General features: G+C 41.8%; 1 protein-coding gene across 2 annotated transcripts in view; it reads left to right on the top strand.

Annotated features, from left to right (window-relative positions):
- SPMIP2 (sperm microtubule inner protein 2) overlaps positions 1 to 15,294 on the top strand; it is a 105,998-nt gene that overhangs the window by 42,419 nt on the left and 48,285 nt on the right. Inside the window, exons 2-3 of one of the 2 annotated variants that reach the window (XM_073605887.1) lie at positions 649 to 750; positions 10,564 to 10,793. In XM_073605887.1, the coding sequence (XP_073461988.1) occupies positions 666 to 750; positions 10,564 to 10,793 (315 nt within the window). In that variant the 5' untranslated portion in view covers positions 649 to 665. Of the gene's footprint in view, positions 1 to 549; positions 751 to 10,563; positions 10,794 to 15,294 lie in introns of those variants that run through there. The other variant, XM_073605878.1, reaches the window with a different exon arrangement.

Below are 15,294 nucleotides of genomic sequence, written 5' to 3'. Positions count from 1 at the left end.
TAACAATTATTTGTATGTGTCACATATTATATGAATTAATAACAGTGGATGATATCTTTTTAAATTAGATGGAGTTTACTATTGGAGGCATATGTAAAGTCCTTTTTTTCTCTTTTTTTGTGAGTCTATTGTACAGAAATAAGAAGGTTGCCTCCTCTGGTAAAAGTTTATACCGGATTAAAGTCACCACATATGTGTTTATTTCATAAATAAAAAATAAGTTGCACTACAGAAACCCTCTATTGCTGTGTCTAATGAGACACGTACTTTGCCTTATTCAAAAGGTACCTGAATAAAATATTGGGCAATTATGTATAACCAGTTATGCGCACACAATGTCATACAGCAGCATTCTTAAGCATAAATGTCACGTCATGTTTTATAAATAAGCACTTTGTGGTCCATAAAAAAGGAAAATTCTTATAAACCTATATTTTGCTTCATTTCAGTGTTCCACTGACCACTGTCAGTTTTATCCACTAATAATGAGACCTTTATGGTCACCCAGGTGACAGTGTTGCCGGGGAGATATTGTTTGGCTAAGGGACAGGGAGCAGAGTCTTATTACACTGTTCAGTGACTGCTGGCTGATCAAGCTCCAGCCTTCCTTCATTCATGCAGACTTACTGAATATCCCATGTCTTTTAGCTGCCAAGTCCCACATCATGCATCAGAAGCATCATGGCCGGCCCGCCACATCCTACTCCTGCCGACCTCATTATGAATCAGGAAAAAGGATGCTTTATACAGGTAAATTGCAACAGTAGATTGGGAAAGCCTCAATATTAACATTATAAAATAAAAGGCTGTACGTGCTCTTTGAGTTCCATGTTTCTATAGGATCACCATGTTGTACAGCAGGCTGAGACACATTTCAAAAAAACTTTAAAATCCTGCTGTAATTGCTAAGTAGTTAGCTGTAGAAAGTCAATAGGCATGGCTGCTTTTATTTAAATAACCCATCAAATTGGATACATATTTTTGGTAGATTCTGGTACATATCAGTTTTTAGGTCGGCTGGTCCTATTAATTCTTTGCTATTTTGCAGATGAAAGCATATCATTTGCATTGAATCTGCATAGAGTCAAACTTCTTGCTATTTCTCTGTGCTTAGAAATATTTAACATGCAGCACCCCGAGTGAATTAAATATTACTTACAGTAATCAAGACACTGAGAAATGTGTCAATAAAAATTACTTTGTTTAATTAGTAAATAAATATTACTTATTTTTTAGGTAAAATATGGTTCACCTTTACAAAAACTGCCTATGCAGATAAGGGGCGTTTGTAGATAAAAACAAACTGTGCAGCTCTGATTAAAGTTGTACAATGCCCTTGCTATAGGTGTAGGCCATTTACAGTGCCTTGAAAAAGTATTCATACCCCATGACATTTTCCACATTCCGTCATGTTACAACCAAAAACGTAAATGTATTTTATTTGAATTTTATGTGATAGGCAAACACAAAGTGGCACATAATTGTGATGTAGAAGGAAAATGATAAATGGTTTTCAAAATGTTTTACAAATAAATATGTGAAAAGTGTGGCGTGCATTTGTATTTAGCCCCCTTAACTCTGATACCCCTAACTAAAATCTAGTGGAACCCATTGCCTTCAGAAGTCACCTAATTAGTAAACAGAGTCCACTTGTGTGTAATTTAAAGGAGAAGTCCACCCTGAGCTCGTTTGGCTGGGCTTCTCCTATGGGTCACAGGAGTGCAATTTGTTTGCACTCCTGTGACGCGTTTTCAGCCGAGAGTGGGCTGAAGTCCGCTCTCTGCTGACGTCACAGGAATCAGTTCAGGCACCGCGTTATCATGACAATAAAGTCTGGATCCGCCAGGTGCCTGAACTGACACCCATCTCAGCCTCTCCCCACCCCTCCACAGCTATACGCTCTAGTAAGCGTGGAGGAGCAGAGTAAAGAGCTGCTGACTGACAGTCAGCAGCTCTCTGCTCGGGGAGCTGTGAGTCTCGGGCCATCGGCGACGTTTGATCGCTCGGTTCTCAGTGTAGAGGCGCCAGGGGGACAGATGCAGCTTTGGAGCAATGCTGCATCCACCTAGGTAAGTATGATGGGGGAAAAACCCCCAAACCCATACCTCTCTTTAAATCTCAGTATAAATACAGCTGTTCTGTGAAGCCCTCAGAGGTTTGTTAGAGAACGTTAGTGAACAAACAGCATCATGAAGGCCAAGGAACACACCACAGGCCAGGGATTAAGTTGTGAAGAAGTTTACAGCAGGGTTAGGTTATAAAAAATATCCCAAGCTTTGAATATCTCACAGAGCACTTTTCAATCCATCATCTGAAAATGAAAAGAGTATGGCACAACTGCAAACCTACCAAGACATGGCCGTCCACCTAAACTGACAGGCTGGGCAAGGAGAGCATTAATCAGAAAAGCAGCCAGGAGGCCCATGGAAACTCTGGAGGAGCTGCAGAGATTCGCAGCTCAGGTGGGAGAATCTGTCCACAGTAAATATGTGGAAGAAGGTGCTCTGGTCAGATGAGACCAAAATTGAACTTTTTGGCCTAAAAGCAAATGTGTGGTGGAAAACTAACACTGCACATCACCCTGAACACACCATCCCCACCGTGAAACATGGTGGTGGCAGCATCATGTTTTGGGGATGCTTTTCTTCTGCAGAGACAGGGAAGCTGTTCAGAGTTGATTGGAAGAGGTATGAAGCCAAATACAGATCGATCTTAGAAGAAAATCTGCAAAAAAACTTGAGACTAGGGCGGAGGTTCACCTTCCAGCAGGACAACGACACTAAACATACAGCCAGAGCTACAATGGAATGGTTTAGATCAAAGCATATTCATGTGTTAGAATGGCCCAGTCAAAGTCCAGACCTAAATCCAATTGAGAATCTGTGGCAAGACTTGAAAATTGCTGTTCACAGACGCTCTCCATCCAATCCGACAGAGCTTGAGCTATTTTGCAAAGAAGAATGTGCAAAAATGTCACTCTCCAGATGTTCAAAGCTGGTGGAGACATCCCCACAAAGACTTGCATCTGTAATTACAGCGAAAGGTGGTTCTACAAAGTATTGACTCAGGGGGGCTGAATACAAATGCACGACACACTTTTCACATATTTATTTGTAAAAAAAATTGAAAATCATTTATCATTTTCCTTCCACTTTACAATTATGTGCCACTTTGTGTTGGTCTATCACAGAAAATCACAATAAAATACATTTACACTTTTGGTTGTAACATGACAAAACGTGGAAAATTTCAAGGGGTATGAATACTTTTTCAAGGTAATGCACATATCTCCTGAAGCCTTACTGGAATACTTCCAGGACGTTGCTAGGTTATTGCTAAGTGAACCCTAGCCATTACTGCCCACCTTCACCATCACAGGAGTGAGCTTTTTCTTTGTTTCCAAGCCCTGCCAGGGCCGTTTTTTCCACTGGGCACGCTGGGCAGTTGCCCGGGGGCCCAACTTGTCTTGAGGGCCCCATCCAGGTACCATTCTCAGCGCTGCAATCTGCTGCTTTAGTTGACTGACTGCGCTGGTTGCTCAGTTGCTAGAATCGCCGGTCGCCCGGCGTCTAGCTAGCAACCAGTGACGTCAGTCAGAGGCCGCGGCCGCCCCAGCATTCATAGCGCCCCGGGGCCCCCCTAGCTGCTAGTGAACAAGCTCCGCTCACCTCTGCCATGTTCTTCAGACATGATGCCCATCAAACAGCCACTGTGCCCATCAAAGCTGTCACTGTGCCCATCAAACACAGCCACTGTGCCCATCAAAGCTGCCACTGTGCCCATCAAAGCTGTCACTGTGCCCATCAAAGCTGTCGCTGTGCCCATCAAACGCTTCCACTGTGCCCATCAAAGCTGCCACTGTGCCCATCAAACTCAGCCACTGTGCCCATCAAAGCTGCCACTGTGTCCAAAGCTGCCACTGTGCCCATCAAACGCAGCCACTGTACCCATCAAACGCTGCCACTGTGCCCATCAAAAGCAGCCACTGTGCCCATCAAAGCTGCCACTGTGCCCATCAAAAGATGCCACTGTGCCCATTAAACGCAGCCACTGTGCCCATTAAACACAGCCACTGTGCACATCAAATGCAGCCACTGTGCCCATCAAAGGCTGCCACTGTGCCCATCAAAAGCTGCCACTGTGCCCATCAAACATAGCCACTGTGCCCATCAAACATAGCCACTGTGCCCATCAAAGCTGCCACTGTGCCCATCAAACTCCTGTTATATTGTCCAAATGTTGTGTTAATGTTTAAACACTGATTTTGTTGGAAGTACCAAGAAATATAGCCTTATTGATAATTTGCATTTTTATTTTCGTGCATGATTGTGTAGACAGGGCCCCAGTGTACTGTATTGCCCGGGGGCCTATTATGCTCTTAAGATGGCCCTGACCCCTGCACATGCACTTTCTCTCCCCTGATGCAGTAGAGCTAACTTGAGAGTGAGCTCTCAAATGCAGTATTTGGGAGCTCACTCTTGTGATGGAGAAGGTGAACAGTAATGACCAGACCTCACTTGGCAATGTCCTAGCAACGTCCTGGGAGTATTCCAGTCAGGCTGCATGAGGTATGTAAATGGCCTACACATATAACATGATTCAACTTTAGTCTTTTTAGTCTTTAGTCAACTTATTATTACGTTTTGCTATTGCACTATACATTGGGCTTACTGCCCTTACCTTTCTTTGTGAATATGAGATGTTGTTACAGTGTTACTTATTCCTTGTAAATAATTTTTTCTTTACTTTTGTATTTTTATACTGAACTGTATACTCTGCAGACTTTTATAAAAGTATACTGTTAAAAAAAAAAAAAAAATGTTAGTCAAAGCTGCACAGTTTGTTTTTATCTACAGATGTCCCTAGGCAGTGTTTGGGTAAAGGTGAACCAACCCTTTAAAAAATGTAATACAGCTAATATTTTGGTACTCTGATGTCAGTATACCATAAACATACAAATATTTAATAACAATTTTTTAAAATTATTTTATGGCACCAACTTATGCTAGGTTCACATATATGCGTTTCTCTGTGGCCGTGTTTGAATGGGCTGCTGTACCTGTGGCAAATGCAGGGAAAAAGTCCCTGACCTTTTTTAAAAAAAAATATGGCTGCAAGGAAACCGCATTGAAACAGTGCACCAGAAACCAGGGTTTCCAATGTGTGGGAGTGCCATTAAGAATTAATAACACCTCTGTACGTCTGCTAAACAGCAATTTAGCCACCTTCCTTCACCTGTAATAGTGTGAACCTAGCCTTAAGGCTGGGTTCACACTACAGCATGCAGCGGCTCACAGCAGGAGCCCGGTGCGTCTCCATTCATCGTTTCAGGTCCGATTTCAGCCCGAATTTTGGGCTGAATTCAGACCTGAAATAGTCCATAAGAAGCACAGGGCCCCTGTGCAATTCGCACTGGAGCCTCTGCGGAGATGTGTGAACTAGCTCCATAGAGAGCCAATCACAATCTCCGGCTATGCGAATTGGATGCAGAGTAAGCCACATCCAATTCACAATAGTGTGAACCCAGCCTAAATGTGTGCTCTGTGCTGTTTAGGTATTGGAATACACTGCCTTTATCTATGTCAAAGGATGGACCATAACTTACCCTGATGATCTTTACTCCTGCTTACATTCTGTAATTGTATGATAAGTGTATATTGTAATATCACAAATAATCATACACAATATAACTCAGATCATAACTGTATTTTTTTTTGTATAATAATTTAGTAACAATGATTAGGATGTAAAATGATTAACAAATCAGCAATAGTGACACTACATCTCTGTCCATATTTTCTGTCAAGCACTTTCTACATATACTGATTTAGAGGAGCATGTCACACATTACACCCAGGGGCGGATCCAGAGTCTAGTCTCGGGAGGGGCACTGCCAGAAAATTTTTCAGGCAATTTGTCGGGGCAATGGCTGGTGTTGGTGCTTCAATCATCACGGTGCCATGGTTGATATGGTGTCAGGATGATTGAAGCGCATTATTTCTATTATTACATTGTAATATAAAATGATATAGTTCAACTCGCCATAATGCAGAATCAGTGGGAGCCCTGAGTATGTCACTTGCCACCGTTGCCTGCCACCAGATGCAGGTCACTTGCCACCGTTGCCTGCCACCAGATGCAGCATGTCACTTGCCACCGTTGCCTGCCACCAGATGCAGCATGTCACTTGCCACCGTTGCCTGCCACCAAATGCAGCATGTCACTTCCACCATTGCCTGCCACCAGATGCGGATTGTCACTTGTCACTGTCTCCTGCCACCAGATGTGGATTGTCACTTGTCACTGTCTCCTGCCACCAGATGCAGATTGTCACTTGTCATGTCACTTGCCACATCCCCTGCCACCAGATGTGGATTGTCACTTGCCAATGTCGCCTGCCACAAGATGCGGATTGTCACTTGCCAGTGGCTGTGTCCCAGAGTGAGGGCGGGCGGGCAGCAAGAGATGATGTAATCTCTCTGCTGCCTGCGCCTGCACAGTGATAGCGGTGTTCTGTCAGAAGCTGAGCTGCAGTGATGCAGGGCAGACGGTGAGAGATGATGTCAGAAAGCCGCTACCCATCAGAATATGCAACCAAATTGACCTTGCACTGCGGCCATCTTGGTACACCCGCACTCATCCTAAGCCTAGAGTTAGAAGTCGGCAAGCAGACATCTTTATACACCCACCGGAGTCTTGCTTTTCACAGTTATTTTTAACAGTAAACTCAGCTTCTATAGTGAAATATAAATTGAGTTTACTGTTAAAAATAACTGTGAAAAGGTGAACTTAGCCTTTGTTAGTTTTCATGGTTAACATCACATTTTTGTAGCTTATTTTTATTAGAACTTTTAGCCTTTTGTGTCAGGATTGTAATTTTTTTGTCAATGACAGCTAGCATATTTATATATATTTCTTTACATATAAATATTTCATACAGTGTGCACTCACAACACAGGATTCCCAGAGCACTATGGGTTTTCCAAAGGGAAAGCAAGACAGAAGCTGCTTGCTTTCAGATACTAAAAGTTTAGATGAAGCTACCTAAATAGAACAGACAGGGAGGGTGTGGGAAGGGAGCTGGATCACTGCTTCTAAATTTCAGCTTGAGCTACTGTGTTCTGGAAACAGCAGGTTTTTATCACCAAAATAATCTGGAAAACATGAGAAGAAGAGAAGCATATAATGACATCTGCTGTTTTTTTTCAAAAAATAAAAAAAAATAATAATAAATCTTCCAAACCTGACCATTATTCAAAAAAAAAAAAAAAACCAACAACAAAAAAAAAAAACCGACAGTATATACAAAGCACTATATTTTTCTTTTTTAATATATGCTAGTATCAGTTTAAGAGTATTAACTTGTTTTCACCAGTGTCATACACACAGTATATGAGGCTTCACAGAAGAGGCCATCTTACGAGGCACCACATTAAGTATGTGCACCTGTGTTTGTGCAAGAATGTGCTCCAGAGTGCACTCTTATCATGTAATCCAAGCTATCACCGATGGCTTTGGGTCTTGTACTAATGAGTCAGCAGAGGCCTGGCTCCCGATCACATGATCACTGTGATAGTTTGTGATTGGCTATCACAGTGATCACTCTCTGTATAACCAATCCTTGCACTCTTTTTCTTCTGAATAAAGAAAAAGATATATTGCATCTTCTCTGAGCCACAGGAGAAGGATGTAAACAAAAACAAAGTCTGTGTGTTTTACCTTCAGTCTGTGTGTAAATGGATTCAGTTGCTCTTGCATTATAACCAGTTGTCATCTACATATTTCTATGTACAATGTGTTACAGCCAAAAGCGTGAAGTCTTACAGCATTTCTTAGTTTGATATTTTAATATACTGCACAATAATGCAAGCACAGTATGTGCTACTCGTTTAAGGCCTTACTTTAAAACTATTTTATTTATGATGACAATCTCAGATTAATGTCTAGAACAGTGATGGCGAACATTGGCACCCCAGATGTTTTGAAACTACATTTCCCATGATGCTCAACTCCACTGCAGAGTGCAAGAGCATCATGGGAAATGTAGTTCCAAAACATCTGGGGTGCCAAGGTTCGCCATTACTGGTCTAGAATGTCTAGATGATCCATAACTATTAATCTAGTGTTATAGTTGCACACTGAATACATGAAATACAACCTTAACTTTGTGGCACAAGGCCTTTAATATAGACATAGCTAAGCAACGGAACTCCATATCAATAGTTTCGGACTGCGCTCAATATTTACCTGCTTTTATACACACATAAGAATAAATAATACACTCAAAAGGCTTAAAAAGTTTATTGACAATCCCAGTAACCCAATACAAATAATATTGTATGTCGTTAAAAGCATTTGTGGTCAATCTGCACAGGCTAGGGTACAGTGTAGAGCCAAGAGAAACACACCTAGTGCCTTTCAAAAGCATTGATATTTCTGCCCTGAGACAAATAATGCATTAAGCATTATTAGTTGTATATACAGGAAAATTAATTACATTTAAGTGATGTTGATATATTTCTACTTTGGTGTATTGTTGCAAGACAGGGCCCATGGGCCAGTCAATAATTGTCTCCATGGCTGCCTGTAGCTAAATGTGACCAATACAGTCACAACAAACCATAAAGTGTGTAAAGTCTTACAATTTGTTTTATTCAGAAAGCAGCCATAGCCTAAGCAGTTAAACCTGTTCCCTGCCAACATGCTGCAGAAAAGGACCCTTGCTCTCTGTGCCGAAGCGGTGGGCTCCTTACAGATGATCAACACAACCACTGCTAAGTCAGCGTCGTGCTCCATGATGGCGAGTTCTAACTCTGACTCAGCAAGCGCATGAGTGACCTTAGCAGAGAGACCACTGTTTCTACCCAGAGAGCAAGGATCCTTCTCTACAGCTTGCTGGAAAGGTACAGGCTTTTCTACACAGGGTATGGCTGCTTTAACAATATAACAAGCTTGTAAACCTTTTGTTGTGATGCACCTGGAATGTATTTAACAAATTTTAAAAAAACAAAAAATCAATTTCATCTTTAAAATATAGGCATTTGTTTAATCATCCTAGGCACATGGTCCTCCAAGCTATTCCTTTCATCTACACTTTGTAAAAGCTGACATGCCATCTTGGAAGCTCATTTGGGTGACACCATGGTACACTTCTTTCTCTCCTATTTTTTCTAAAGTGATTGGTGTTTAACCTCCTCTGTACTTAAGCTTTCAGGGTACCATGGACTTTACACATTACACTTTCACTGTCTAACAATGTTGAACTGAGCACTATGTAGCATGTCTGGCTACAAGCCCCAGGTCTTAGTACCTGTTCAGAGTTCCTAGTACCTATTCAATCTTTTGTATATTCCTGTAAACCCTAGCTGCATCCAGCCTTCCAGCACCATTGTGTTCCATGTGCACCCCAGAGTTCACGCCAGTCTTCTTGCCCCAGCATGTTCCCTGTGTTCCCATGTTCTTTCTTAACTCTTGCATCCTGTGTGTGATGGACTCACCCAGGACAGAGGCTTTTGGAGGGGACTGAATGCTGGCCTCTTGCCTACTGATTTTGGGGGAATGGTGCTCTTTGTGAGCTGTATTCCTGGGGACCCTTGAGGTGGTGTTACTTTGGATTCAGGTCCATGTCCCCCCAAGACACACAAACTCTGGGAACCCTGTATATGCAATATTAGAACTAGTGACTGATTCATACTGTTGGGACACATACTGTTAGAAGATGCTGATGTCATCAACTCCAGCCACCTGTCTGTCTTTTGTCTGCTATAATGTAAATAAGTCTAGTATGGCTTCCAAGAGTCTTTCACCCATTGTTGTTTGTGCTAATTACCCCTGCAATTGTATGAAGGAGTTCTGTGTTGATATTTATGATAATGTGTATTGTATAGTCAGTGAGCTAGATGATGGCAAGTCTACCCTGAAAGGTCATAACTCTGAATCACCAAGTCTGGGTAATTGATTAGTAAACTAGCTCATGTTATTTATGTTCCTGGTTACAGTTTGTACTGTCAGCCTGCTGCATATATTTGTGTGTCATCTCATATAAAACAGCCCATGTTTAGAAACCAAACAAGTATTGTCTTGTTTGTTGTTATCAGCGGTTGGAATATCTGATATCTATATTCAGACTGGGAGGAAGCGTTATATGACGAAAGCACTCAAGCAGAGTGTGGGACGTTTCGTTACACTGTACCTCTCTGAATATGATCAGCTGTAGCCTGCAACCTGGGAGCTGCCCAGCAGTGAAATCCATCTTCAGCATAAGGAGCTCTGGTGGGGATCAGGTGCTCCTTAGACTCTGAACCTCAAGCACAGAGGTTCCACAATCCCCTAGCCCATGAGAGCATAACTTAGGAAGAACTAAGATTCAAATTAACTGTGAAGGCAAATTAGTAGAAAGGCACCCATATAAGTAAAATTTATAATGGGTGTATGTAATTGTGTGACCAGTAATTTAACAAGCCCAAATACTCCCCTGGTCTTGTCTAGATACACGTAGACTTGTGAAACTCTACAACTACTTCAATGTTACCTGAGGAAGTTCAACCATTGTGTCTTCTACAGGTCCAGACTATGTCAGAGATTACAGACCAAAGCTCCCTGATTGTACCCAATATGTGGGAGAACGAATGCCATCCCATGAAAGCACTAGCGAAGTGAAGTATTTATGTCGTGCTGCACCAGGCACTCCTGCACCTTTGCCTAAAGAATGTTATGTTGGAGGAATAGGCTGGGGAGTCTCTGAATTCACCTTCCTCAACAGAAGTCAGCTTTGTAGTAACTACCAGATAAAGGTAATGTGTGTCTTTTAAACTTTTTGAAAGCATTTGTACTGGTATGGTCACATTTATTTTGTAATGGCTGCCTGCAAAAAATGCACGTTTTTATGAGTAAGGTGACAGTTCCATCTCTGTCCAATTGAGACTTCATGCAGACTTGTAAGTTCTAAAGTAGGTGAGAATGGAGGGGGGGGGGGAGGGTAGGCTTGTAGGCTTTTTCTGACATAAATAGTGTACATTAAGAAAGCTAAACAACAGGAGACCACATTAAAATCTATGCACAGTCTAGCAATAAAATTACTCTACAGTAAGTGTGAAAAACTGCCCTGATTACACCAATTTCTTGCTACAAGTAAATGTAAAACGTTTTTTTTTTTTTTTTTTATGGTCCGGAAAAAATCAAGAATATGTACAAAAACACTCTACTTCCCCTTTGACGTTTCCTGGTTTGGTCTTCTTCCAAAATAAACATGCATAAAGTGAGAATTTTGAATGTGCATTACATATTTGAAAGCGTTAGAATGTTATTTTACAGGTATCTCCAACGTAAGCACCCTGTTCGATACCCTAGACAGTCAAGGAATAAGCAGCCTAATATATACATACATATATATTTATTTATTTAACACACACACACACACACACACACACACACACACACACACACACACACACACACACACACACACACACACACACACACACACACACACACACACACACACACACACACACACACACACACACACACACACACACACACACACTATATTGTCAAAAGTATTGGGACACCTGCCTTTACACGCACATGAACTATAATGGCATCACAGTCTAAGTCCGTAGGGCTCACTATTAAGTTGGCCCATCCTCTGCCACTATAACAGCTTCAACTCTTCTGGGAAGCTGTCCACAAGGTTTAGGAGTGTGTCTATGGGAATGTTTGACCATTCTTCCAGAAGCGCATTTGTGAGGTCAGGCACTGATACGGACAAGAAGGCTTGGTTCGCATTTTACACACTAATTCATCCGAAAGGTTTTCTATTGGGTTGAGGTCAGGGCTCTGTGCAGGACAGTAATACATTATGGATACATTCTCTAAAAACAGTTGTAGTTTGCCTTGACATAAGCAAACATTTTAAAATAAAAAGAAAGGAGGGTTTAATATTACTTTAGTCAGATAATACTAATAGCATGTATTAGTATAGCTGATACATGTAATAATCCCCCTTTTATCATTTATAGGTAAAAAACCTTTTGTGTGCAGGTCCCCTCCCTAGCTCCTCTAAGTACTAACCTAAACTCGATCTCAATCTAGCTCTGTGCCTAAGGGCAGCAGCTCTCTCTGCTCTCTTCCTTCCTCCTCACAGGACAGAAAGGCAACAATGGGAGCCATTGGCTCCTGCTGCTGTCAAATTCCTGTAATGAAGGAGCAGGGGTAGGACTAAGCCACGCTGTCTGTAGCTATAGACACAGGCAGTGCAGGTCGGGATCGAGCTTGCAGGTGTGCCATCACAGGAAGTGGCTTCCAGTGGTGGCACACCGAGAAGAGGAGGAGCCAGGAGCATTGGTGGAGGCCCCTAGAAGAGAAGGATCGGGTGTGCTCTGTGCAAAACCATTATACAGAGCAGGTAAGTATAACAAGTTTATTATTAAAAAATACCCTTTACAATCACTTTAGGAAATTGACATAACAGATCATGGAGAGTGTATTAAAACATCTTAATTATTTAAAAATGGTATCTTCTCTACACGTACATGTTACAGTTGCTCTATTTATTTGTATCATCGATTTATCCAGATGTAAGATTAATCACACCGGGCTCTCTTATCCATTTATCCTTTTAAATTGAAATTTAAACAGCTCAGATGATTCTTGTAGCATGTTTTCTGGTTCAAGAGTTCAGTAAATAGGATCACATACTTCAGCACTGGGAAAGACTTTTCTGTCATAGAGCATGATGAAACCCGAATGGACACCAATTTGTCAAGCATGGCTTACTAGTTTTAATTGAGAACCAGGTTCTTTGTCTTTTAGTGTTTCTAGGTCAGGTTTCGTCACTGAAATTACACATCAAGCACTTGTTTCTCTTGGTTTGTTCAATATAAATTAAATGACAAAGTATCAAGAGATAAATTCCTCCTCTTGCTGCATAGCAAAGTTTAAAGATCTGTTATGGATGAATTACATCTGGTGTAAATAAAACAATTAATGAAGCTAGCTAAATCAATTGATGAATACTGAAGCATAAAATAAAAGGGTTGTATTGAGCTTTGTTAATTATATGTGGATAGCCGTGCACTTAACCTCCTTACTTCCTGCACTCAGAATAGAACCACAGGAATCTATTCTTAATGACTAACCTTTGTGGCATTTCCTACAATGCTTTTCTCCATGGGTCACCTCTGAATTATATAAAATATATTGAAGTCTAGAACAATTTTTGTGTTCAATTTCTGAAATGTATACATAGAGATTATACGTTATTCATTTTCAGCATTAGTTACAAAAGCTTACTTCCAAGAGTCCCTATTACTGATTAATTAGTATGGTATTGGGTATTTACTTGTCTATTTCTACATTATTAACATTGCGGTATTAAGCAGCTCATTATAGAACACCTACCCTAGAGGAGCTTTCAAATGACGATCCTAACCTAAGTCATTGTATAAAATATACTGAAAAATAAATACATAAATAAAACACAAAAAATAAAATATTAATTACATTTTCTCATAAGCCAATATTCCTAAAAAAAAAATATCGGAAGCAATAGTAAATTAAAATTTCCATTCCAAAAGCAAGCATTTTTATATCTTTCTTAACGCAGTGGTAAACTCTATAAAAAAAAAAGTTTCCCCCTGCAAGGCAGTATTATAATGTGCTAGTATGCACCCCAAGCTAGCACATTATGAAAGATTTACCTTAAAACGAAGCGGTCACCGCTGTAGAGGCTTTCATCTACCCCTGGTCTTCCTCTCAGGTTCGCGGTCTCTGGCCGTCTGACTGGCCAATCCACAATGACGTCACTCCTGCTCATGCGGGCAGGAGTCTCGGCCTCGGCACAAGACTCTGAAGGAATGGCACGGGTATGTCGTGCCTTCAGAGAACATGACGGTGACTTCATTGGCTGCTGCTCACTGGAATATCTCTTAAACGGTGCAGGTTTAGAAGATTTTCATCTTAACTACAGGTAAGCTTTATTATAAGCTTGCCTGTAGGTAAAAATAAAACAACAAGAGTTTACTACCAGTATAAGTGAGAATAACCTAGTGTTTTTTCACCACTAAAGATTTGAGTGAAACTACCTACATATAGCAACTGTGACTATATATTACAATAGATAATTATGCAGCGTTTTTTTTTTTCCGTTGCGCAAATTGAAAATGATAATTTTTTTAATTGACCTTTTTGCTAGAATAATACTAAAAGAAGTCTGCAAGGGAAGATGATGAATACCCTTCTTTATGGCAGGCTGTATTTTAAAATGTAACTCTCTTGCTGCGCTCCAAGCGCCATGGCTATACAACACTTCTGAGCGTGTCTTATAATTTGTTACCCACTGTACATTGTGGTTTCTCACTGCTGCCTACATCATTACTGTTTCCTGTAGTGACATAGGCGTCAGCGGGAAGGTCAGCAACAGGGAAGGATGGGGATACACTGTTCAACACTTTCAGCTGGAGCTCAACAAGAAAGCGAAGTTTCAGTATACTGCCCGTTGGCATAAGGTGTGTATTCTTCTTCTGCTTTTGTAGGTTGAGTTCAGTTTTTTTCAATGACACTAGCAGTAGGGTCACTTTAAATGTATACTTTAGGCAAGCGGTTAAATACCCACAATCTACAAACTACTACTGTGCTGTATTTATAATTCTGTGCATCAAGTTTTGCAATCTAGACATTCCTACCAGAGAGCACAGCCAAATTCTTGAGCTTCACTGCAACAGTAGCACAGCTTGGCCAAGAACACTATAACAGCCTAACAGAGGCGGCTCTCTAATTGGGCAAATTAGGCGGCCGCCTAAGGCCCCGCACTGACAGGGGCCTCGCGGCCGTCTAATTTGCTTGTGCTTAATCACTGATGTCGATGCCGGCGGCTCCACCTACCCCCGCTGGGGCTCTGTGGCTCAGGGGCTGACTGACAAATCAGGTACTGCCCGAGGAATAGCGGCCCCAGCACGGAGCGGTTGCATCCCGGTGGCAGTAGGTGCGGACAGCTGGACAGTTGAGGCCTCTAGGTGGTGGCAGCGGCCAGATGACAGCACCCGGCTCCAGGTGCCATCTCTACAAGGCATGTGTGCGGGCGGCAGCATGTCCATGTGGGAGCCGCAGCAGCTCCTTCAGCCTGCGCTCACCCGACCTCTCCGCACCTGCCTCCAGCTGAGCTGCCCCGTGACTGAAGATGAAGGAGCTCAGCCTCCAATCTCCTGATGCCACCTGGCCAACCAGAGAGAAGGTGAGTGCCCGTGCAGCCTTCCTGTGTGTCTGGATAGGAGGAGCGGAGGGCGGCGGCATATA

This window comes from Aquarana catesbeiana, linkage group LG01 (assembly GCF_042186555.1).
Source record: "Aquarana catesbeiana isolate 2022-GZ linkage group LG01, ASM4218655v1, whole genome shotgun sequence".
Taxonomy (NCBI): Eukaryota; Metazoa; Chordata; class Amphibia; order Anura; family Ranidae; genus Aquarana; species Aquarana catesbeiana.
Note: the sequence above shows the minus strand (reverse complement) of the source record. Positions and strands in the feature narration are given on the sequence as shown.